The 25,996-nt window shown below is 40.1% G+C and overlaps 1 protein-coding gene across 3 annotated transcripts in view; it reads left to right on the top strand.

The window, feature by feature from the left end:
- The window catches only part of fat3a (FAT atypical cadherin 3a), a 634,737-nt gene that overhangs the window by 192,301 nt on the left and 416,440 nt on the right, over positions 1-25,996 (top strand). For all 3 annotated transcript variants that reach the window (XM_055637278.1, XM_055637275.1, XM_055637277.1), the window contains exons 2-3: positions 4,167-4,371; positions 15,893-19,210. In XM_055637278.1, the coding sequence (XP_055493253.1) occupies positions 15,910-19,210 (3,301 nt within the window). In that variant the 5' untranslated portion in view covers positions 4,167-4,371; positions 15,893-15,909. The remainder of the gene's footprint in view (positions 1-4,166; positions 4,372-15,892; positions 19,211-25,996) is intronic.

The following is a 25,996-nucleotide window of genomic DNA, read 5'->3' on the forward strand; positions in this document are numbered from 1 at the left end:
ATTTTTGCAAGGTAATTGAAAATAAATAACTGAAATATTACATTTGCATAAGTATACTTTTCAGATTCAGATACTTTGCTACGACACTCAAAATTGAGCTTAGGTTCATCCTGTTTCCAATGGTTACCCTTGAGATGTTTGCAGTCCACCAGTGGTAAATTAAATTGATTGGCATGATTTGTCAAGGCACACACCTGTCCATATGAGGTCCCACAGTTGACAGTGCATGTCAGAGCAAAAACCAAGCCATGAAGACGAAGGAATTGGCCGTAGACCTCTGAGACAGGATTGTTTCGAGATACAGATCTGGGGAAGGGTATAAAACCATTTCTGCAGCATTGCAGGTCTCAAAGAGCACTGTGACCTCCGTCATTCTTAAATCCCCATCCCCAGTTCTTCCAAAGTCAGGCCTATTGAGGCCTCCGCATTGCCTCTACGGAGGCCTGATGTTCCTGGCCGTTCTGGCCGGGTGCTGTTGCCCCGGCGTCGGGAGAGTCCTCTCAGCGGCTGGGACACCTGGAACGGCCGCTTCCTTACCGGAAACCGCGGCTTCCGAAGCCGTCAAGGCCGCGCCTGTTTGGAGTTCCCAGGCTCCCGATTTTGAAGTTGGCGCCGCCCACTCCGCTCCGCAGACCCGCAGCCCGGAGGTGTTGAACTCGGCGGTCACAGCTCACCGGAGCTCCAGCGCGTCGATCCAACGCGGTGACCCAGGCAAGGCATCGCCCGCTCCGCTCTGGACTTGAGGCTGTAATCGCTTAAGACTTGAGGTGCCTCAACAAAGTACTGAGTAAAGGGTCTGAATATACTTATGTAAATGTGATATTTCAGTTATTTCTTTTTAATTACTTTGCAAACATTTCTAAACACCTGTTTTCACTTTTTTTATTATGGGGTATTGTTTGTAGATCGATGATTTTAACGTAACAAATTGTGAAAAAAGTGAAGGGGTCTGAATATTTTCTGAATGCACTGTACATGAGAGTCTTTAATTACTCTGGACATGTTGACATGAAAAGGTGTGAGTTTACATCAGTAACAGTTCTGCGTTTTGTATTTAGTTTGGAATATCCCTATGGATTTGTATCAGTATTGTAATTGTACTTGTCCATTGGCTCTTACAGTGATGAAGTTTGTTCATTTTTTTTCTGGATGTTTCATATGACATGAAATACACTCTCAGATTGTTCAGTTTGCACCTGTGAATTCCACAATATTTGAGCAATAGGGAAAACCTATGAATTGTTGCTGGAAAAATAAGCCTAGAAATGGGATCAAGCAGCACCCTTTTTATGTGCAAATTGCGCATAAACTGATTTAACCCAATGTAGACTGTACTCTGCATTTATAGGTGAAATTACTCCCATCAGAAAACTGGATTGAATGTTTCCTTGTGCTGTTCATGTTAGCATGACTTGTATTTAGCTGTATTTCTTCTTCCCTTACTGACATGGATTATGTATCGGAGTTTCAACTGTGAAACGGTCTCAGAAACACAAAGTGTAATCGTGCTACTTTTCTCTTGTAACATATTTGAAGAGCCTTTTTTCTGCCACAGGGAATCCATATTGGACAGCTACAGGACTCGCTGCATATTTAGACACCTGTCAAAGTTCACAATGCTACTTTTCATACTTTTCATAATTTTAAATGCTACAAAGTTCACAATGTGCTGCAGCTAACAGGGAGTGTTTTCTCCAGCTGCTGATCGATTCATTCATAGGCTGTCATCGTGATGGCCACAGCATGCTTTTGAGGAATGGCAAGGTTTGCAATCATGTCAGCAGCTGCCACACAGATGTCACATATCTTTGTACATTGAAGGGTATGATTTGTGCTAAATAAGCAGTATTGGTGTTTTCAAAACCTTCTATAATAATTAAAAAAAAGTAAAATAGTGTAAATTATAACATGGGTCTGATTGTGAATGCATTTCGTTGTCTCTGTACTGTACACTGACAATGACAATTAAAATTGAATCTGAATCTGAATCTGAATACCCTTGTTCCCTTTCCACGTTGCATGTGTATCAAGTCCTAACATTCTGGATACAATCTGCTTTCTGGAAGGTTGCTGCATTTCCTTTAGAGTTTGTGCAGATGCCCTGAATGATAGAAGTTCTGTTTGCCCTGAACTGGTACTCATGACCAATGTGGGGTGACTTGTTATACAAAGGAACTGCTGATGCTGGTTTATACTAAAGATAGACACAAAATACTGGGTAACATAGCATTTCAGGCAGCATCTCTGGAGATAATGGATAGGTGACTTTTCGGGTCTGAAGTAGGGTCCGACCTGAAACGTCATGTATCTATTTTCTCAAGAGATGCTGCATGACCCACTGACATTCTCCAGCAATTTGTGCCTATCTGAGGTAAATTGTAGAGCACTACAGCCTATGCTGGCTGGGAGACTATAAAGGTGGGGACTGTGCTCCTGTGAGGTAGATCATTCCTCTGAACCTACACGTCAGCTGACCGCAAGATCTGGGCAGAACAATGGTTATCTGTTGGTACTCGTTTTGCACACACATTATTTCATCATTCGGACCGGAAGCAGGCGTGGCTGACTAATCACACTTGGTTGTCTGATCTCTGCTATCTTCCTGGACTCAACACTGCAAACCGGCACAAAATTCCCACTGCCAACTTCAACACTCATAGTTGCTCTCTGTGTGACCACTCATAAATAGAGCTGATTCCAGAGGTGGTATCAAAATTCTAATGTTAATATAATTATTTGAATCTTGAGGAAACTGCTGTAACAAATTCACATTCACTCTGTTCTAATGATATGAACATTTAAAGAGTAATTGTCACTTCTTTCTGGGAATAAAATAAGATGGTCAAATTTCATTTCTACCTTTTTCAAAATTGTACTTTATTAAATAAATTACAAGATTTAGACATACAATCCAACATTTTATACTTTTTGCCAGATTGTTTCATTTATTTTACCTTTTTTTTTTAAAAATTACAAAAATTGACAAAAGCAATTGAGATATCTGTGATATTTTTCATAATTTAGTTGTTAGATAGGAAGCATATTTTTGGCAGTATGCATGACAAGTATTGCTTACATATGTAAATCATTGCATATGATGGAAATCTAAAATAAAAACAAAATGTTCAAACTGCGGTACATGGCGCAGAGGCAGAATTGCTGTCTTACAGCGGCAAAGACCCAGGTTTGATCCTGATAACAGGTGCTATCTGTGCACAGTTCATACGTTTTCTAGTGACTGCGTGGGTTTCCACCAAATGCTTTGATTTCCTCCCACATTCCAAACATGCAGGTTTGTAATTGGCTTTAGTAAATTGTCCCTAGTGTGTAGGAGAGTGTTAGTGTACAGGAGGATTGCTGGTCAGCGGTGGACTAAGTGGGCCGAAAGCTCTATTTCCACGCTGTATCTCTAAAACTAAAACTAAAACTGCTCTGTAGATTGGGCAATCCCTGTGTAAAGAAAAGACCGATTGGAAAAGACAAAGTGATGTAACATGTTTTAAGCACATGCCTAAATGGAATAGGTTGGACAGGTTGCCATGAAAATAAGTGCGAGACATAAATAGGACCTCCAGTGTTATGACTTAAGGGCCTGTCCCACGAGCATGCGACCTGCGTGCGGCAAGTGCGACCAAACCGGAAGCGGGGGCCGCTCGGAGGTCGAGTGAGTGACGTGAAGTTCGAGCGAAGTCCATGGGAAGTTCGCGCGTGGCATACAGCGTCGAGACACTGCGCACGCCCATCGAGGCGGTGCGTACGGCGTCAAGGTGGCTGCGGGCTGGCAGGCCGTTGCCGCGTGGAATTTTTGAACACGGTCAGTTTTGCGGAGCCCCACGCGATGTCGGGATCAGCTCCGCACCACTCCATATGGCTCCGGCGATCGAAGTGGGACCGGCCCCATGAGGCTGTACGACTCAAGCGACCACATTAGGTCGCGCTTGCCCCATGGAGTCGCATGCTCGTGGGACAGGCCCTTAAAGAATATACTAAGCAAATAAATGTATTTTCTATCTACTCTATGCCTTCTGTTACACCAGATTTTGACAGTTGCATAAAAAGCCAACAAATTGAAATGATAACCATTTTTGGTCTTTCTGACAAGTTTGAAAATGATCACTAATACTAATATCCAATCTTTGTAACAATATATTTTTTTCAATTTGTAGGAAATGGGTGTCAATGACGAGGACCAGAATTTACTGCTCATCTCTAGTTGCTGTTGAGTCCGTGGAAGTAAACAGACTTCATGAACTGGTGCAGTTCGGCTGGTGAAAGATCGGCATAATACCGTGTGGTTTTTGGGGACATTTTGGAGAACGAACTGGAATCGTTTGTGTGGGTCCATATTCACACATAAACAGACTGGGTAAGGTCAGTTGATTTCCTTGCATAAAGAGCAGAAAAGATTCCACCAAAATATTACCCTTCCACAATGATCTTGCCTGGTACTAGCTTCTTATGTTACATTTATTTTATTTCTAATTTAGTTCTTCATTTTTGTGTAGGAATTCACACTGATTCATAATTTTTAATGTGAATGTGGAAGTAAAGTTTTTTTGTGCAAATGAAAAGCTCAGCAGGTCATAGAAATCTGAAATAGAAACAAAATGCTTGAAACAAACAGCAGGTCAGGCAGAATAAATAACCAACTAATAATTTAAGTTGTTAACCTTTCATCCGAGTTTTTTAAAAAGTATAATGGATAAAAGTAATTCTGCAATACAGTAGATGGTGAGGGAAAGAAAGAGCAAAAGAAGGTTTGGATTGAATGAGATTAAATGGTACAAGGAAAAGGTGGAATGGTGGCAATACAACAAGTAAGGCTAGGTTTAGAAGCAAATTATTATTGGAAATCGTTGAAGTTAATGTTGCAGCTGGAAAATTGTGGTGTGCCTAGTGGAAAAGTAAAGTAATGTTCATTAAGAATGTATGGGAAATTATTCAAACAGTGCAGAAGGGTCATAAGTAATAGGAGCAGCATTCGGCACATCAAGTTACTCCATCATTCAATCATGGCTGATCTATCTCTCCCTCCATTCTCCTGCCTTTTCCCCAATAGCCCCTGACACCCGTACTAATCAAGAAGGGTGAGGAGAAAAACTCATTGTGGGATTTGGAATAACAAATTAAGTGACTAAAATGTTTAAGAAGGTAGAAGGGTTTCAGCCCGAAACATTGCCTATTTCCTTCGCTCCATAGATGCTGCCGCACCTGCTGAGTTTCTCCAGCACTTTTGTCTACCAAAGTGATTAAAATACTAGGTGCAACAGATGAGGACTAAATGGAAATGTTCTAAAAAACGTTCATACTTTTTGCATTTGGATGTCTCAGTTTAGAGAAGACCCTAAGTTGAGCAGTGAACACTGTAAACTTAATTAAAATGAAAAAAAAAAACACAGCAAATGCTAGGAAACTAAAATAAAATACAAAATATGTAGCAGTCAGGCCACATATGTGAGAAGAAAAATCTTCCAGGCTGAACATCCTTCATGAGAACTGGGAGAGAGACAAAAGAACCTTGTTATAAGCTGCAGGGAGGGTGGGAGAGGACGGTGTCTCTGATTAGAGTACAATCAGAAAAACAATGGGATAAACTATAAACAAAGCTATCTGCCCAATGAATGAATGGGAACATGGACAAAATAACCTGGGAGTTGCAAACTGTAGAGTAGGGAGACTGCAGGATAGACTGGATGTGTCCTGTACATCCTGAGGAAAATAAAGGAGAAATAGACACAAAAAGCTGGAGTAATGCAGCAGATTAGGCAGCATCTCTGGAGCAAAGGAATAGGTGATGTTTCGGGTTGAGACATCCTCAGTCCAAAGAAGAGACTCGGCTGGAAACGGTCATCTATTTCGTTTCTCCAGAGATGCTGTCTGACCCGCTGAGTTATTCCTGCTTTTTGTGTCTATCCTCGGTGTAAACCAGCATCTGCGGTTCCTTCCGACACCTTGAACAAGCTGAGCCAGTTTCACAGATGGACAACTGATGCAGATAGAAATAAAGTTTCCTGAAATTGCAGAATTCTGTATCAAGTCCAGAAGGCTGCAGTGTATCATGAGAGAAAATGAGGTGCTGTCCCTCAAGCATGCATTGGGCCATCGCATGACAGTACAGGATTATGCAGAGTGGGATCTTGTAGCGGAAGATTTTTATATTGCTCAATAGATTACTCCCTCTAGCTGCCAAGTGGACTACATGGTTAAGGAGAATGTCGTTATACACATGCAAGCTCTCCATCGGGGATCTTAAGAACTTCTTCACAGATAAATCTTCATAACGCAGTCTTTTGATTAATATATTCTTCATTGTTGATGAAAAACAATAAGGAACATCCAAACCTCTTCCGACATACACTATAATCTTCATTGAACTCCAGCTTATCGCTTTAAAGGTTAGAAAACTCCTTGTGTCTCCATTACACTCCGCATGGTCAAAGTGTATGCCTCCCCCATGCTGGTCCAAAACTAAACTAAAAACTAAGCTCCTGCGCAAGAAACTTAGCTCCAAACACGCCCTAAAATACGTCATAAATCCCACCCACAATATAATGGGCAGTCTAAAATTTAAAGACACATGCCATCATTAATGACACGCAAAACAAGCCAAATGGCCACTACAGATGGTGAATTAAAGTGGCTGGTGAAGCTTGGGGTCACCCCTAGGAAGGAGCACCAGGTTTCCGCAAAGCGGTAACCCAACCCTGTATTTGCTTTTCCTGAAGTAGGTATTAGTGGTGCATAATGCCAATGCTCAGAACCTGGCAGTTGAGGCCTAACCAGCCCTAGATGTTACAGCAGCAGCTCCTGTTCTGGCATTACGATAGTTTCCAGCCATGGGAAAGTCACGAGTGGTCCATGACTCTGGGTTCTCAACATATTTTATGTTCAATCAAACAGACATGCAAGGTTGAAAATGCATTGCATGTTGTGCATCTTATAATATTGCACACCAAGGGCTTTGGTTAAAACTAGCCTAGATTGCATGAGTGAAACACATTTACACAGTGGGTTTTCTAGCCTAGCAAAACTAAAAGGGATTTAAACAGGCAAAATAAGCAATGAGGCATTTGCATAATGTGCACATGATGGGAAAACAGCGAGAAAAGGAGTAAATCTTGATTTACAGTTATGTGGATGTCCTCCCACTCGAAACACCGAGCAGGTGCAGTGAGCAGTTTCAACAGCAATTGGTTGTTGGCATTAATTGAAAGGAGTTTGGAGTTCAGGGACAAATATGTATGTCAGTAGTTGTACTCGTAGTTAGTGAGATAATAATTGAAATATCACATGCAAGTGTTTCTGCAAAATAATGTACCTGCCTTAGAAACGCTGCAATAGAGCAGTACTAACGATTGTTAGGTTGAGGTCGTTTATCTTTGGCAATATAGTGAGTGTAATGGCTCAATGATGATCAGACTAGCAGAATGAAGGGGGATCTTGAGGACAAACAGTAGATTCTTAGAGCATTTGATGAAGCGTTTGATTGAATTGAATTGAATTGAATTTAAATGGATACTGTACAATTATCTCCTGGCTCTAAAGAGGATAGAATGTGGAAACATTACTGTGAATAAGGGCATCAGGTATTTAGGACTTGGATAAGAGCTGAAACCTTTTCACCGAGAAATATGGCTGTTCAATTGTTGAGTATATGCAAAACAGATCCAAAGCTTTTTGGATTTTGGGGTAACCAAGGAATATTTGGATATTGGAGGAAAGTGATTAAGATTGAGGATGTGTCATGACATGATTGAATGGTGGAGCATGTTCAAAAGATTGTATGGCTTGTGCCTGTTACTAAATCCTGCATTGCAAGTTGATCGAGTTCATCTTAAATCAATCCAACCTGGGCAGGTACAACTTCACAGGGGTGACGAGAAATGAAAACCATTTGTTCAGGAAGATTAGGGAAACCATCAGTGGTGCTCTGATCAATTATTGTCTTATTTTACTAGAAATCACAATCCCTGAATTTTCCACCCAAAAAATAAATACATTCCGAAAGATACTACAACTGTCAATCTGAACTGTAGCTCAGTCTGAAACATCACCCATTCCTTCTTTCCAGAGATGCTGCCAGTCCTGCTGAGTTACTCCAGCATTTTGTCTATCTACAACTGTCAACTTTGAATTTTTAATTTTTTTTTTTAAATTCTTTATTTCGCACAGAATAAAAGAATAAAAAGCAAGTGTGAAACAGCATACAAAAAACAAAACAAGAATATTTATAAGGTGGCATAAACAATATCTATAAATAAATGAAATCGTATGTGTCCGAAAAGGAGCAGGAAGAAGCCAAAGCTTATTAATTCCCACCCCTTATTCAACTGCTTATAATTATCTTATACACATTTAGCAGCTATATGTACACCATATGTACACCAGCCACTATATGTACACCAAATTATTTACATTCATACACTAATCAAATATTTACAAAGCCATACAAAAAAGAGAGAAAAAAAGAAAAAAGAAAAGAAAAAACCCTCATATACTATACAGTATCTTAGTCATATATACAACTCATCACCCTATAATCACCCTTCCCAATACAATCAGTATAACAAATATCCCACTCACAATCACCTATCCTCATCCCAATATCCTTTCAAAAAAGTGTTTTTGTACATCTTTCTAAACTGAATTATGTTTGTGCTGTTTTATCTCCTGTTCCAGACCATTCCACAAATTCACACCACAGATTGCTATGCGCATACTTTTAAGAGTTGTTCTGACATTGAGTTTTTTAAATTATGTTCCCCTCTAAAATTATACCCACCCTGTCTTTCCATAAAATTGATGTTAATGCAAAGTGTTAATGAGTCTCCCTTTTGTTTTAGCTAATATAAACAATTAGTTTAGTTTAGGTTAGAGATACAGCAGAGAAATAGACCCTTCGGTCCACCGAGTCCGCGTTGACCAGTGATCCCGATACATTAGCACTATCCCTGCAAGGGCGGTACAGTTCCCGAGGATAGCTAGCAGGTGGCCGGAGACGTCAGGACCAACAGGAACCCGCTCCCCGATGGGCCCCTACGACGCCCCGAGCTGCGCCCCCGTCATCCCGCAACCCAGGTTCCTAAGTAGTTGGAGCGGCTGATGGGCTGGCTGCTGTTGGCTGTGGGTCTCTGGGTTCACTAGGAACAATTTACAATTTTACCAAAACCAATTAACTTACAAACCGGTACGTCTTTGGAATGTGGGTGGAAACCAGGGGCACCGGGGGCATGGAGAAAACCCACACGATAACGGGGAGAATGTACAGACAGCACTCGTCGTCAGGATCGAACCCGGGTCTCTGTCGCTGTAAGGCAGCAAGCAACTCTACCGCTGTACCACTGTGCCGGCCATTTAAAATGTGGATATTTCACATATATGGACTGTGGGTTTGGAAAGAGATTGCATTATAACTGCATCATGTTGTTACCAAATTGGGAAAGAATTGAAATAGATAAAGGACTAAAATAATTACATTCATGAAATTACAAACTAAAATCTTCATTTAACTACTTAGCACTGCAAATAGAACTATACAAAGAATGCTCCACAACACAGGTTCTCCTTACTATTAAAAAGAATGGAAAGTTTTGTGCCATCTATATTATTTATAATCCAGCATCTGTCTGAAACTCAATGTGTAAGAAAGAACTGCAGATGCCGGTAAAATCTAAAGTAGATGCAAAGTGCTGGAGTAACTCAACGGGTGAGGCAGCATCTATGGAGAGAAGGAATGGGTGACGTTTCGGGTCGAGACTGAAGAAGGTTCCATAGATGCTGCCTCACCTGCTGAGTCACTCCAGCATTTTGTGTCTACCTGTCTGACACTCAGTTCAGTCTAACTTTCATCATCACGGACAAATGTACAAATTAGTAGTTGCTTTGGAGGCCACAACACACTGACAGGTTCATTGCCTTCTGACTCATTGAAATGGAGAAAGGTTGAATCCACTAAGTCCGAGGCCAACAATTAATTCCTGAGCTGTGACTTTGATGTGAGGCCATTTGAAAAAAAAAAGAAACCTACTATATATAGCAGGCTTGAATAGAGATGTTCATAATAACCATATAACATATAAAAATTACAGCACGGAAACAGGCCGTCTCGGCCCTACAAGTCCGTGCCGAACAACTTTTTTCCTTTAGTCCCACCTGCCTGCACTCATACCATAACCCTCCATTCCCTTATCATCCATATGTCTATCCAATTTATTTTTAAATTATACCAACGAACCTGCCTCCACCACTTCCACTGGAAGCTCATTCCACACCGCTACCACTCTCTGAGTAAAGAAGTTCCCCCTCATGTTACCCCTAAACGTCTGTCCCTTAATTCTGAAGTCATGTCCTCTTGTTTGAATCTTCCCTATTCTCAAAGGGAAAAGCTGATCCACATCAACTCTGTTTATCCCTCTCATCATTTTAAAGACCTCTATCAAGTCCCCCCTTAACCTTCTGCGCTCCAGAGAATAAAGACCTAACTTATTCAACCTTTCTCTGTAACTTAGTTGTTTAAACCCAGGCAACATTCTAGTAAATCTCCTCTGGTCTCTCTCTATTTTGTTGACATCCTTCCTATAATTGGGCGACCAAAATTGTACACCATACTCCAGATTTGGTCTCACCAATGCCTTGTACAATTTTAACATTACATCCCAGCTTCTATACTCAATACTTCTATATCACGGAAAGTTTTCATGTGATAACTAAAAATTAAACTCTTTCCAGTCACAAAGGGGCCAGGAGCAGAGAGAGAGTGAAATTAATTTATCTGAAAAGCTAGAGGCATGATGTGAATGTCTTTCACTATCAGTGCTTTCGAATCATAGTGTTATATACATGGAAACAAACTTGTCCATGCCAACCCATTTGCCTACATTTGCCTCACATCCCTTTAAACCTTTTTCTATCCGTATACCTGTCCAAATGTATTTTAAACAATATGATTTTACCCATCTCTGTGAATTCCTCTGGCAGCTCATCCTACCCAGATTTAACTTACAAAAATATAACACCTCTCATTTATCTGAGTTAAAATCTGTTTGTCAATTCTCGGTCCTTTTTCCTCAGTTGATCTAGATCTGGTTGTAACTTTCTTCTTTCCATCCGCAAGTTTACCAATCATGTTAACAACATTGTCATCGAAATCTTTACCATAGACGCATAACTACAGTGGGTGCAACACTGACTCCTACGGCACATGGCTGGTTGTAGGCCTGAAAACTAAAAAAACACCTTCTACTACCACCCTCTGTATCCAAGTAGCTGGCTCTCTCTGGATTCCACATGTTTTAATCTTCTGGATCAGCCTGCCACGCAGGACCATAATTCTATTGATGTAAAATAGTTATGTAAAAAGATAGGACTGGGCCACAAGTTAAAGTCTTAAATTGGAACTTGTCAAAAGCTTTGCAAAAGTCCATGTATACAACCTCTACAACCTGGCTCTTGTCATTCCTCGTTGTCATTCCTCTTTAAGGATAAGGGGGAAATCTTTTAGGACCGAGACGAGGAAAACATTTTTCACACGGAGAGTGGTGAATCTCTGGAATTCTCTGCCACAGAAGGTAGTTGAGGCCAGTTCATTGGCTATATTTAAGAGGGAGTTAGATGTGGCCCTTGTGGCTAAAGGGATCAGGGGGTATTGGAGAGAAGGCAGGTACAGGATACTGAGTTGGATGATCAGCCATGATCATATTGAATTGCGGTGCTCGAAGGGCCGAATAGCCTACTCCTGCACCTATTTTTTAGGTTTCTATGTCACCTCTTCAAGAAACAATCAAATCCATGAGACATGATGTATTGTGCACAAAGCATTGCTGGCTATTCCTAATCATTCCTCGCCTTTCCGAATGCAGGTTGATCCTGCTCTTTGGAATCTCCTTCAATAAAGTTCCCACCACTAATGTCAGGCTCATTGCCCTGTAGTTCTCTGGCTTCTCCCTGCAGCTCTTCTTAAATAAAGGCACGCATTATCCAACCACCAGTCTTAGGGTACCTCAACTGTGGCTATACATATCTCTGCCAAGGCCTAGATTTCTTCCTTAGCGTTTCACAATGTCCTTAGATGCACCTGATCAGTCCTTGGAGATTTATCCACCTTGATGTGCTCTCAGACTGCAAGCACCCCTTGTAATGTGGGTGTGTTTGGAGACATCACTATTCCCTTCCCTAAAGTCCCTAGCTTTCGTGATTTTCCAATAAGTGCAGATGAAATATATTCATTTAAAACCTTGCCCATCTCTTGTGGCTCCATACATAAGTGATCTTTTTTATCCATAAGGGTACAATTCTCTCTAGTTACCTTTTCCCTTTTGTATACTTATGGAATCTGTTAGGATTCTCCGTTACATTACCTGTCAAAGCCATCTCGCGTCTATTTGCCCTTCTGATTTCCTTCTTAACTGTATTACTGCATCCTCTATACTTCTCAAGGGATTTGCTTTATCCCAGTTATGCCTCCTTTAGCTACCCTTGCCCTTCACTAACTAGCAGAAAAAGTGAGGTATGCCCCTGAACTCTCCCCAACTCATTTTTAAATGTTTCCCCCTTGTCTGATGGTACTTTTTCTTGCAAATAGTCTCTCGCATCAAAATTTGCAAGTTCCTGTCTAATGGCATCAAAATTAACCTTGCCTGAAATTAGGACTTTAACTTGTGGACCAGTCCTGTTTTATTCCATACCTGTTTTTAATTAGTAGCATTGTGATAATTAGTTCCAAAGTGTTCCCACACTGACACTTAAGTCTTTAAGAAGGAACTGCAGACGCTGGAAAATCGAAGGCATACAAAAATGCTGGAGAAACTCAGCAGGTGCAGCAGCATCTATGGAGCGAAGGAAATAGGCAACGTTTAGGGCCGAAACCCTTCTTCAGTCTGAAGAAGAATAGATGCTGCTGCACCTGCTGACTTTCTCCAGCATTTTTGTGTACCTTCTGACACTTAAGTCACTTGTCCAATCTCATTTTCCTTTAGCAGGTCCAATGTTTAGCAGGTCCAATCTCCAATTAGGCCAACAGCATATTGCCTGTGAAAAGTTTATTAGACATACTTAACACATTCTGTCCCACCCAAGCCTTTAGAATGATGGCAGCCAGGCAATATAACCCAAATATTCTTAGTTACCTGTGATATGTTTGCATATTTGCTCCTCTAATTCTCACTGACTATAGAGGGACCTACATTGCAATCCAATCAAAGTGATCACCTCCATATTTCTGAGTTCCACCCCAGGTAGCACGATGTTCCAAATGACATCCTTCTGTATTTTAACAATCTATGATTTTACAAATAAAGTAGTTTTGCCCAACCTTTCACACCAGTTTGAAAAACCGATGACATGGCACTGTTTCAAAATGTGTGTATTCCAACCAGAAGTGTGAGAGTTGAAATGTTTCATTTAACTCAGTCTATCAGTGTTACTATTATGCTGACACTTGCTATTACTACAGCACCGCATCAACTCTGTGCAACTGCAATAGGGACCATGTCTGGCAATCTCCCAGAACTAAGAACTGCAGTGGGAATTGTGCCAGTCAGTGACTGTGTAGCAGGGAAACCAGTAGGTGAATTAAGGCAGCAGTGCTGGATATGATGATTGTAAAAGATTTATGCAAACATGTTTTGGATAAACCTGTTCCTGGAAAATTTGAATAGGTAAGAAAAGAACATTTATGCTTGAAATGTATTGGTGATGATCTTTTATTTCTCCAGAAGAGAAGTAGCAAAGTAAATTCTCTTTTGTGAATAATATATGTATTCAATGTGTGCAGACTGGAGGTCAAAGTCCTATTGTAATTCAAAACTGCTTCATTTCCCCCTCTTCATTTGTGTTTGCTATAGTGTAAACATAGGTTACCAATTAACTATATCCTTTTACAAAATGAAAGTGGATAGTTTTAATGTCGCCGGATAATTTTCATAGTTTAGTGTAAATGAGTTATTTGCTATTGTAAGTTGTTTCTGAGTATGAGAAAATTCAAGCATATTAAGCTACTTGCAAAGTGTGTTGTAGGGAGATTGGGTAAGGCAACTTGAGATATTGCATCTTGATGAGAACTAATGGGCTGAAGGATTTTCCTTATTTTAACGATCTCATGATCTGTTGCTGGCTAAGCTTTCCTAGTTGTCTATGTTTGATTATTTCAGTCACAGCTTTTGAAGAAAACTATGTTTTGAGCACGATAGACACAGAATGCTGGAGTAACTCAGCGGGTCAGGCAGCATCTCTGGAGAGAAGGAATGGGTGATGTTTCGGGTCAAGACCTTTCTTCAGACCGAGAGTCAGGGGAGAGGGAGATACTGAGATAAGGAAGTGTATGGTGTAAGAACAAGACATCAAAGGAGGTGGAGGTCAAGGACAATGTAGAATAGATCATTGTTAGCTAGGAGAAGGTAATAACAAAGCAAACAGAGATAAAATGTAATCAGAGACAGTCAGACTAGTCGGAGAACTGGGAAGGGGAGGGATGGAGAGAGAGAGAAGGAAAACAAGGGTTACTTGAAGTTAGAGAAGTCAATATTCATACCGCTGGGGGTGAATACCAGTTGTTTTGAGCATTCCATATAAACTTAATGAATGAGAAATTACCAAGTAACCAAAAAATATTTTTTAACATATACCTTAGTTAGGTAACAAACTGTAACTGGAGTACCAACATATCTTTTGTACTTTGAAAGTAAATAATTACATTTTTTTAAAGATTAATTCTAACAGCTGCAATATACACATGAAAAACATGCCGCAATTAACTGCTCCTATAGATAAAATTAATGGAGAACCTGTAACTAAGACTGACATGTCTAGTCAATGCCATCAGGAAAGCATCAGTTATTGTAAAACACTGATATAAAGCAAATTTAATAATGAACAAGATTAGTTAATCAATGAGGGAGTAAAACTGATGCCAGCATGATGTCTTTCAAATAGTTACTTTGTAAAGAAAAAATGTTCTGGCTCCTAAACAATGAGTGAGAATTATTGCACGTAATTCTGCTGAATGAACTGATATAATAGAGCACAAGATTGCATTTGCCACTTCAAGTATTCAAAATGAAGTGTAAAATATTTGCTAATTTTCCATTTTATTCATCTCATTACTTCCATTGTTTATTGATCTAAACCAGTTGTTTTCAACCTTATTGATTGAAAGTTGCACACGTTCACACTGTCAGTATGTACCTCTCCCTCCCGCCCATAAAGAACACCAAGTGACATAATGGGCAGCATTAAGGAGTTGAGGCTTCCAGGGCACTGTAAGCAACCCCACAATTGAGGCAATAGCATATTGAGCGTAGTTTTAAGTTATACTTTCACAGTGAACTTTTTAGCTACAATTGTATTAAAATAGTGGCTTTTCCTATAATCTTTAGTGGCTATCTTTTAGTGATAATCAATGGTCTAGCTTATCCTTCTATTGTGATATTTATCAGATTATTTCAGCATAATATGTTTGCTGAGGGTTGCAACAATATTTTAAAAGAGTTCACACAATGAATCTGAAAAACCCTACAAAATTAATCTAGAAATAGATATCATCTCACTTCGAATTGGAACTGCATTGAGGAAAAAAACATGTTTTTTTTCCATGAAACATTTTTTTCAAAACTACATAAATTATCAATGAGCTATTCCTAGTGTACTGGTTTAGATCATATTTACAACGTGGGATTCTGTTGAACATCCCAAAATAATTAAAAGACTTTTCACCCCACCGTGAAAACACTTTTCCCAAGCTGAATAATCTTATTTTAAATGAGTAAGTAATGGGTCATCAGCAGAAAATTCTTGCTCAGGATATCAAGGTTCGATGCAGAAATAAGGTTGTGGAGAGAAGGATGATTATTGCATAACCAATGATTTTGTAACTTTTTTTTCCATCTCTGCCTGTTAGAATGCAAGAATGATGGGATGGATCTAATGATGGGCTTCGGGCCAGGCTTGGCGCTGTCCTTCCTCTGCCTCGTCCTCCTGTTATTCCAGCTGTTTGGCTCCAGTTGTCAGGGTCGCCAGATTCAAGAGCCAGTGGTGTCCGCAACCTTCCAGTTTACCCACTCAATGTACAATGCTACAATTTACGAGAACTCTGCTGCAAGAACCTATGCCAACAGTCAAGTTAAAATGGGAATACATGTGACAGATCCATCATGGGACATTAAATACAGGATTATTTCTGGAGATGAGGACAGCTTCTTCAAAGCAGAAGAAATTTTACTTGGAGATTTCTGCTTCCTTCGGATTAGGACTAAGGGAGGGAATTCTGCCATATTAAACAGGGAAGTACAAAATCACTATTTGCTCATTGTGAAAGGCACTATCAGAGGGGAAGCTATGGAGGCATGGACGAAAGTGAATATACAGGTTTTGGATATGAATGATTTACGGCCTTTGTTTTCTCCAACAACATATTCTGTAACTATTCCAGAAAATACACCTCTAAGAACAAGTATTGCACAGGTGACGGCAACAGATGCGGACATTGGATCAAATGGAGAGTTTTATTATTATTTTAAAGATAGAGTTGACATCTTTGCTGTTCATCCAACTAGTGGAGTGGTTTCTTTGAGTGGCAGATTGAATTATGATGAGATAAACCAATATGACTTGGAAGTTTTAGCAGTGGATCGTGGAATGAAACTTTATGGGAACAATGGAGTCAGCAGTACTGCAAAACTAGTCATTCGCATTGATAGAATCAATGAGCATGCACCAACTCTAAACGTGGTGACTCACATTCCTTCCTTGATGGACAATAATCCTACCTATGCTATTCTCACAGTGGATGACCTGGACGATGGAATTAATGGGGAAATTGAATCGGTATCCATTGTAGCAGGTGATCCTTTAGAGCAGTTCCATCTCATTCGGACCGGATCATCTGGCAGAGAGTTTGGAATAAAGGAAGCAAAGGAAATATACTGGAAAGATTTTCCCTATGGCTACAACCTTACCCTTCAAGCAAAAGATAAAGGAGTCCCTCAGAAATTCTCTGCAGTGAAAATAGTACATATTAGAAATGGGGATGAAGATGAAAACCAAGTGATGTTTGAAGAAGATCTCTATGAAGTGGAATTGAATGAATTTGCTCCTCCTGGAGCAGTGGTAGTTGTTGTTAAGCTGAAGCCAGAGCCATCAAATGTGGAATATAAATTAAGTGCAACTGAAGATGCTCATCTCTTCCACATTAATCCTCGGACTGGTCTGATCACAACGACACAGCACATAAGCACCCTTGAGAGAGAACACTTTGTGTTAGAAGTGGTGAGTAATGCCAATGACATCAAAGTACGTGTCATTGTAAAGATCGAAGACGCCAATGATCATGCCCCAGAATTTCAGCAGCTGTCCTATGAGGCATTTATCAATGAGAGTATGCCGATTGGTAGCAGTGTGTTAGTTGTTTCTGCCATGGACAAAGATCAAGGAGAAAATGGATATGTAACATACAGCATTGGCAGTCTGAATTCATTACCTTTCACAATAAACCAGTTTACTGGCATCATCAGCACAAGGGAACCATTAGATTTTGAGTCCTCACCTCAGAGTTACAGGTTTTCTGTACGTGCCTCGGATTGGGGATCACCCTACCGATGTGAGACTGAGGTAAATGTGACGATATTTATAGATAACATTAATGACAATAAACCCCTGTTTGAAAAGGTGGATTGCCGAGGCATGATTTCCCAAGAGTTCCCCGTCGGTGAACAAATAACTGCTGTTTCAGCGATTGATGTTGATGAGCTGCAATTGGTAAAATACACACTCATTTCAGGGAATGAGCTTGGATTCTTTGAGCTGAATCCTGACTCTGGTGTACTTTTCTTAACAAAACCATTGGATAGTGCAAATCCAAACGATGGTTTTTTTTCACTTCAGATAACAGCCTCGGATGGGGAGAACTTAGCTGATCCGATGTTCCTTAACATTTCTCTGGTGCACGGTAAATTGACCGCAAAGGATTACATCTGCAAGGAAACGGGAGCTGCTCAGAAATTAACAGAAAAGTTACTGAAAAGGGCTAAAATAAACACCAAATCAACAATGGAAGACTTATTCCTCGACCTCTACTCGATTAATAGGCAATCCCCAGAGTTTGATAAATCCTTTCATTCGGAAATAGATGTTAAGGAAGATCTTCCAGTTGGTGGTAGTGTTGTTAAGATCACAGCTTCTGATACGGACAGTAGCTTTAATGGAAAGGTAGTGTACACCATTTCTGACGGCAATGTGGATAGTTGTTTCAATATTGACATGGAAACCGGATGGATAACAATTCTGATGCCTTTGGATCGTGAGTTGACTGAGAACTACATTCTGAACATCACAATTTATGACTTGGGATCTCCCCCAAGGTGTGCCTCGAGACTCCTGGTTGTCCATGTCCAGGATGCTAATGACAACAGGCCTAAGTTTCTGCGAGAGAGTTATTCCGTCAGCATTCCAGAAGATACACTGATTGGTACAGAAGTAGTTCAGATTGAGGCCACCGATAAAGATCTGGGTCGAAATAGTGAAATAAGTTATACACTATTAACGAGCACTCACATGTTCGCTGTTAACTCTTCAACTGGTGTTGTTTATGTGACTGGATTGCTTGACCGGGAATTAATTCCAAATTGTATATTAAAAATAGAAGCCCGTGATCAAGCTGAGAGTGGTCAGCAGCAGTCCTCTGTGGTGGCACTGAATGTAATAATTGCTGACGTCAATGACAATGCTCCCCTTTTCGTTCCTTCAAGTTACTTTGTTAAGGTACTCGAAGATATGCCCGTTAGTGCTGTGGTCATGTGGTTGGAAGCTCATGATCCTGATCTTGGCTTAGGTGGCCAGGTACGCTACTCTCTGGGAAACGATTACAATGGCAAGTTTGAAATTGACCGAACCAGTGGAGCAGTGCGACTGTCAAGAGAGCTAGACTTTGAGAAGCAGCAGTTCTACAACCTGACAATTCGTGTTAAAGATAAAGGGCGGCCGATATCCTTATCTTCAACGTCATTTATAGAGATCGAAGTGGTTGATGTGAATGAAAATCTGTATGCACCACGATTTACAGAGTTTGCTAAGATGGTATCCGTGAGGGAAAATGCGGCAATTGGTACAACAGTTGTGCAGGTGATGGCCAAAGATAATGATGAAGGACGGGATGGAGAGGTTCAGTACTCCATCCGGGATGGTAGCGGCCTTGGACGTTTCACTGTCAATGAGGATACAGGTAGGACTGTGCAGGTCAAAGATCTTTGACAATTTGCTTTGTATGTGATGTAAGATCTGAAAGATTAATTTCATGGTTAGCTTAAATAAAGTTTGTAATTGGCATAAATATTCAAATGTTTGTATGAAATATTTAAATAGTCCTGTTTGTCTTTTGTAAATTTGACTATGAATTGCAAAGTGTACCAGTCTAAGTTATACATTAAAATCTTGATCAGATTGACACTATTTAATGTTATTGTATTTGGATAATATATTAGTTCAAATAATGCAGATGTCTAGTTAAAAAATCAAGAGCATGTGACATTTTAGTAAGTTCCCATTTATTTATTTATGTAGTTAGACTATTAATTCTTGAAAATATTTTGATGGTAGTGGATGTTTGTTCATGATTATACTTGGTGCGTATTTGTTACATTTACTAATTTTTCAAAACTGCTTTGTTATGGGTAGTGCAGTGTAGAGTCAACTGCTCCGTACTAAGTATTTCTGATTGTAACCCAGGATGCTGTAATACAACACACATAGAATTTCAAAAATACATTCAGTAGAAAAGAGAAACGCCTCCAGTCTTAGGTGTCCTCAAAATCCGTGCAAGTCTGTGGTGTGATACAGAAGATTAAACAAAGCTTGCAATGCTCGCTCAAGGCTTATCTGACATGCTAGGTATTATGCACGCATATGTAAAAGGTTTTTTCCACTGTGTATCATATTGCTGAATTAATAGTTCAATCTGGTTTGATTCTCAATCAAATTAATTGATAATGAGTAGTTGTCCATCTTTATCTTTAATCAGCAAATAGCCGAGAATCAAAGCACTGACAGGTTATAGTTTCCTTTGATGCTCTTGGCTCATAGTGTTTGTAATTACTTGTTTTTTTTTTGTCAAGGATGGGTTCCTCTATCATGAAGCCCTCTTCTTCTGACAAACATTGCCGTGACAACTTACTTTATAACTAACACAAGCTTTGCCAATCGCACTAAAATGTACTTTACATTAGCATTTTTCTTAAATGTTTTGGCTGATTTTATGAATTGTTAGTAGCAATGTTGAAAGCGCTCTTGAAAGAAAGAAAGCTGACTTGAAAGAAATCCAATAGAGTCCTTTTGGATTGCCTCCTGTTTGTAAGTACTTAAATTCTGAACAATCACTTTGTTGGCCAGAGATGAAAAGTAGTATTACTGTGACCTGTAGTTTGACAGCTTTTCATTTACTGTTGTGCTGTTGTTCAGTCAGTTGTCTTATGACCCAACGGCTGGTTTGTGCACAGTACTTCTACAAAGAATATCCTGGGCAATTAAGAAGAAGGAATGCCAAAATCAAAATTCTATTAAGTTCCTTCAGTTCTATGATTCATGCTGTGCTTTGAATTTTTTTAATTTTCTTCATAAAATGTAGGGCATGTCTTTGAAGCGATTTTTTTTTTTTAATTTTAACCCGGCTCCCAATTTATTTTATGGTTGCTATAACTATTGTTAGCCCATTTTCGATATTTGCAGAGTTCAGTGTATACTGCAGCTTTAATAGTTATTAGATTCAAAGTCTTGAGAGGTTTACTTTTCTTGCCGACTTTCAACTTGGCAAGACTTGAGCTTGGACTGGACTCGTTGTATATCCTGAGGTCCAAGAGACTACATTCAGAACTATTGACAGAGGAAGCCGGCTGCGCACTTGATAATTCCTGTTTTCATTTAAGTACTGTTTGAGGCAAAAGGAAAGAATATATTAAGTCCAGGCACACAGTTTTTGAATGACAGTGTTTCATTGTTTTTATTTCCAGTATCTCCAGTGAAATAAAGAATTTGTAACCTTAAGAGAACCTTTTACACCTTAATGGGCCTGTCCCACTTGGGCGGTTTTCCAGAGGACTGCCGGCGACTGTCAAGTTGCCGGCAGTCACCTGAAAAACTGGGAACTGGAACGGCGACTGTCAGAGTGGAACACACAAACACATTGCAAAGGCAGGGGACAGGACAAGCGGGGGGAGCGCTGTCTGAAATTCACACCGTGCAAAACTATGTTGAAAAATTTGCTGCAACCATACTGAGGCCGCGACTAATTCCTAGAGTGCGGGAACTCATCGCGACCATGAAGGATGCTCAACAGAGACCACCAGCTGACATGTGGCGACCATTTGGCGAGCGCAGAGTCTCCTGCACTCGCCTAAAAAGTCACCTAAGTGGGACAGACCCATCAGAATGCACCAAGTGATTGCAACATCTATTAGTTAATTCAAACTTTAACATAATTGATTTGAAAGCAAGCACAACAACAACATTTTGGAAAATTCCAAATACAGTAACTAATCTATTTTGGTGTTGTAAGCTTGTGTTGAAAATTTGCCAGTACACCAGAAAATTGACGACCTTTTAAATATACTGTGTAACCTTTTAAATCCACCATATGACAGATGCTGTTTTAGTGTTAGCGCCATTTCATATTCTATGACCTGGCATATTTGTCATGATGCAAATTTGTTGACTAGAACAAATTAAATTTGGACAAACAAAATCTGCATCGGTGAGTTTGTGGTTGGATAGATTGAAAGCATACACAATGGAAACTGCTCATAGGCATTACTTTCTGAAAAGTAAATTAATACCCTAATAGTACTCGCCTAGCAAGGGTCAAGTTCATCTGTAACAATAATATTATAGTTGGTCTTTTAAATCTCATTTTGAAGAAAGCAGTGCCTACGGTGAACATGGTGACCTTAACCAAGCTCCGTGTAAGTTCACCAGATATAATTGGCTCTGTACTGGGCAGTAGCTGTTACATAATAAGATATTCATTGGAAATATTTGTAATTTGTCTGGTACCTTATCTGCAAGAAATTGAACTGTGTTAATCTGTATCAATCAAAGATGAAGCATAGAAATTGAAACTGGAATTAAAGTAGGAATTATTACATCAAATTAATTTATTTCCAGTCTTGATTGTTTTTAATGAATCAGAATGTATTTTATTCAATTAGTTCCCGGCTTTCAACATGACTATTGTTGCATTATTAATGAAGGATATCGAGGTCCAAGAAAAGATGCAGGGAACGTTTATTGGAATGGTACCAGAACAGAGGATACATGAAGTAGAGTTTTCACTGCAACAGAGAGTTTGAGGGTCAAAGGTGTTTAAAAGCTTGATGAGTTTTGTTGACTATTTAAGGCAAGACTGCATTTCATAGCAGATGAGCTGGCAACTAGAGGGCACTGTTTTAATTGTTAAAAGTGCAAAGGTGACATGAGTTTAAAATAAAGAAATGATTGTGAGTTTTAGTTAATGTGGTACACACAGTTTGAAAGGGCCGATGGAAGCTGATTCATTCATAACTTCCGATGGGAATTGGAAAACATACTTGAGGGGACATGTTTTGTGGACTAATAGGGAGGAAATCTGGAATGGGACCAATTGATAGCCTTTGCAAACTGTGGACACAGACAAGAATGACTTCTGTGCTTGATCATTGGTATTTTTATTTTTGGCTTCGGATTTCACATTGCAGCATTGTATGCTGCTTAAATTAGGAGGATGGTTAATAGTTTAATTATGCATCCATTTACAATATGCACAAGTGTTTTATGTTGATTCATTAAATAATGAGACTGGAACATTGATTATTTTCAGTTGATTAATAAAATGCTGCGCATCTTGTCCATGACCAATTCAATTTTAAATGAACTTTTTACAAGTACAAAAAGATAATGTTTCACATATTTGCTTAACAAGGATCTAAGGTTTAACCTCCAAGGTGCTCAAATTAAAATTCAATATTTTACAAAGGAAAATCAAACATGCTTATTCATACCACACCATTTGTAATGTCAGGATATCCCAAAGTTCTTGGAGCTAATGAAATATTGTTTTAATAGCAGGAAAATGTACCAGCCAATTAACGGAGCAAGATCCTTAAAATTAGTGGCGATAACATAACATTTCTGACTAGATAATCTGCTTTAGAAAAATGAGAGTATAATATAGGACACAACAGGAGTCCCTTACATTCTTCTTCAAGTAGTTTGATGCATTTTTATTCCACGTGAGAGAGTAGATCATTTAACATTTCATCCAAAGGATTTGGTGCAGCTTTTCTTTATGAATATATGTGCTGGTTCCCGGGCCTTGAATCCACGACCATCTGACTGAAAGAAAATGAACAATCACAGAGCTCTGGGTGACAGTAAAGTCATTGCATTTTGTTATTTTGAATTCATGGTTCTTGGCACTGAGAAGCAACTGACTGCCTGCATTAGAAATTGAGGCCCTAAAAAATGTTAGTTATTAGTGTTAATTTCCAATAAAAATGTTGGATCATTTTTGGATTAGCACCTCCTTGCATGTTATTTTCTTGGCAATATATGTTCCAGGAGGAAATATTGATATCATATAATTCACAGTGTGTATTCCAGATTGAATCTCCAGTGCCATAGTGCAGTATTTGATGAATGTCTCATGATATTGATTCTGGCAGTTGTTGAAAATATAGGAGGAAAGAGAAATTGCACTCTTCTATCTGAGGCAAAAGATGCTGGTATATTGAAGGTCGACACAAAATGCTGGAGTAACGCAGCGGGTGAGGCAGCATCAATGGAGAGAAGGACTTGGTGATGTTTCGGGTTGAGACCCTTCTTCAGATTGATGTCAGGGGAGAGGGCGGGGCAAGGGAAAAATGTAGGTGGAGACAGTAAGACTAGTGGGAGAACTGGAAAGAGGGAGAGGGTGGAGAGAGAAAGCAAGGGCTACCTGAAGTTAGAGAAGTCAACGTTCATACCGTTGGGGTGCAAATCACCCAAGCAAAATATGAGGTGCTGTTCCTCCAATTTGCGCTGGGTCTCATTCTGACAACGGAGGAGGCCCAGGACAGAATGGTCCAATTGGGAATGGGGGGGGAGTTGAAGTGCTGGGCCACCGGGAGATCAGCTTGGTTAAGACGGACTGAGCGGAGGTGTTCAGTGAAACGATCGCCGAGCCTGCGCTTGGTCTCACCAATGTAGTGAAATTGACACCTGGAACAGCGGATGCAATAGATGAGGTTAGAAGAGGTGCAAGTGAACCTGGAAATACTGTTTGGGTCCTTGGATGGAGTCGAGGGGGGCGGTAAAGGGACTGGTGTTGCATCTCCTGCGGTTGCAGGGGAAAGTACTTGGGGAGGAGGTGGTTTGGGTGGGAAGGGACAAGTTCACCAGGGAGTTATAGTGGGAACGGTCTCTGCGGAAAGCAGAAAGGGGTGAAGATGGGAAGATGTGGCCAGTAGTGGAATCCCTTTGGAGGTGGCGAAAATGTTGGAGGATTATACGTTGTATGTGCTGGATGATGGGGTGGAAGGTGAGGACAAGGGGGACTCTGCCCTTGTTACGAGTGGGGGGAGAGGGATTAAGAGCAGAGCTGCGGGATATCGAGGAGACCCCAGTGAGAGCCTCATCTATAATGAAAGAGGGGAACCACCGTTCCCTAAAGAATGAGGACATCTCCGATGCCCTGGAATGAATGCAGCATAGACGGAGAAATTGGGAGTAGGGGGGATAGAGACTTTACAAGAAGCAGGGTGGGAAGAAGTGGAGTCAAAATAGCTATGGGAGTCAGTCGGTTTGTAGTAGATGTCGGTCAAAAGTCTGTTTGCTGTGATGGAGACGATGTGATCTAGAAATGGTACATGGTCCAAGTGAATTTCAGTGCAGGATGGAAATTAGTGGTGAAGTTGATGAAGTTAGTGAGTTCTGCATGGATGCAGGAGGTAGCACCAATGCGGTCATCAATGCGTGTGCCCATAGCTACGCCTTTCGGGGATAGGGCCACTGTACGCCTGGAACAGGCATTCTTCGGCGTACCCTACGGAGGCAGGCATGGCTAGGGCCCATGCGAGTGGGCGTAGCTATGGGCACTCGCATAGGCCCCAGCTATACCTGCCTCTTTTTAGGCTTCGTCGAACAATCCCTGTTCCAGGCGTACACTGGCCCTATCCCTGAACTCTACCTCCGCTACATTGATGACTGGATTGGTGCTACCTCCTAAACTCCCCCCCCTCCCCCACTTGCACCCCAACAAGTCATTATTAAATAATGTTTTGGTAGAATTTTGTGTGTTTTATGTCTAAAACTTCAGCATTGCAGCAATATTTGGTGTAAAGTGAATTAACTACATTTGACAGCACATCTGTAGAGCTGATATTTGCTCAGGTTTTCAAGATTGTTCTTCATAAAAACCACATTACAATCTTTAAAAGAACATACAAAAAATACTGAGATGCAAATCTGAAATAAAAATTGTAAACTCTGGAAATAATCAGCCGATCAAGTATCATCTGTTGGTTGATAACCCCTCATCAGAACTGCAATCTATTATCTTATTTCACCTTTCAGTTTGGTTGTAAATATTATTCATTTAAGCAACATAGCTATTATTGTCAGATTGTTACAGCTACCCTTAACCTTCATTGCCTTCAACGTATGTCCAGAAATATTATCTACACTTGCAGTTGTTCTTTATAATAGGCGTATGGATCCGAAACAAAACCCTGTTGCGAAAGGGAAATACTTGAAATATCTTTCTATGATTATTATAAGTGGATTTGTATTTAGAGTGGAAAGAATGGCTTGGAATGTGAATGCCTCGGTATAAAGGCCATTAGAATTTTTAACACCAAGTCTTCCAACTGTCTCTGAGCAGCTGAATTCTTTTTTCTTGGGTCTCTGCCAGTTTCTAAATGTTCATTATGAGGAAGATGAGCTCATAAACAAATTTTCTTTATTATCTACTTTATCCATCGATAACACTCTTGGCTGTATTTTAGAA

This window comes from Leucoraja erinacea, chromosome 6 (genome assembly GCF_028641065.1).
Source record: "Leucoraja erinacea ecotype New England chromosome 6, Leri_hhj_1, whole genome shotgun sequence".
In the NCBI taxonomy this organism is placed as follows: domain Eukaryota; kingdom Metazoa; phylum Chordata; class Chondrichthyes; order Rajiformes; family Rajidae; genus Leucoraja; species Leucoraja erinaceus.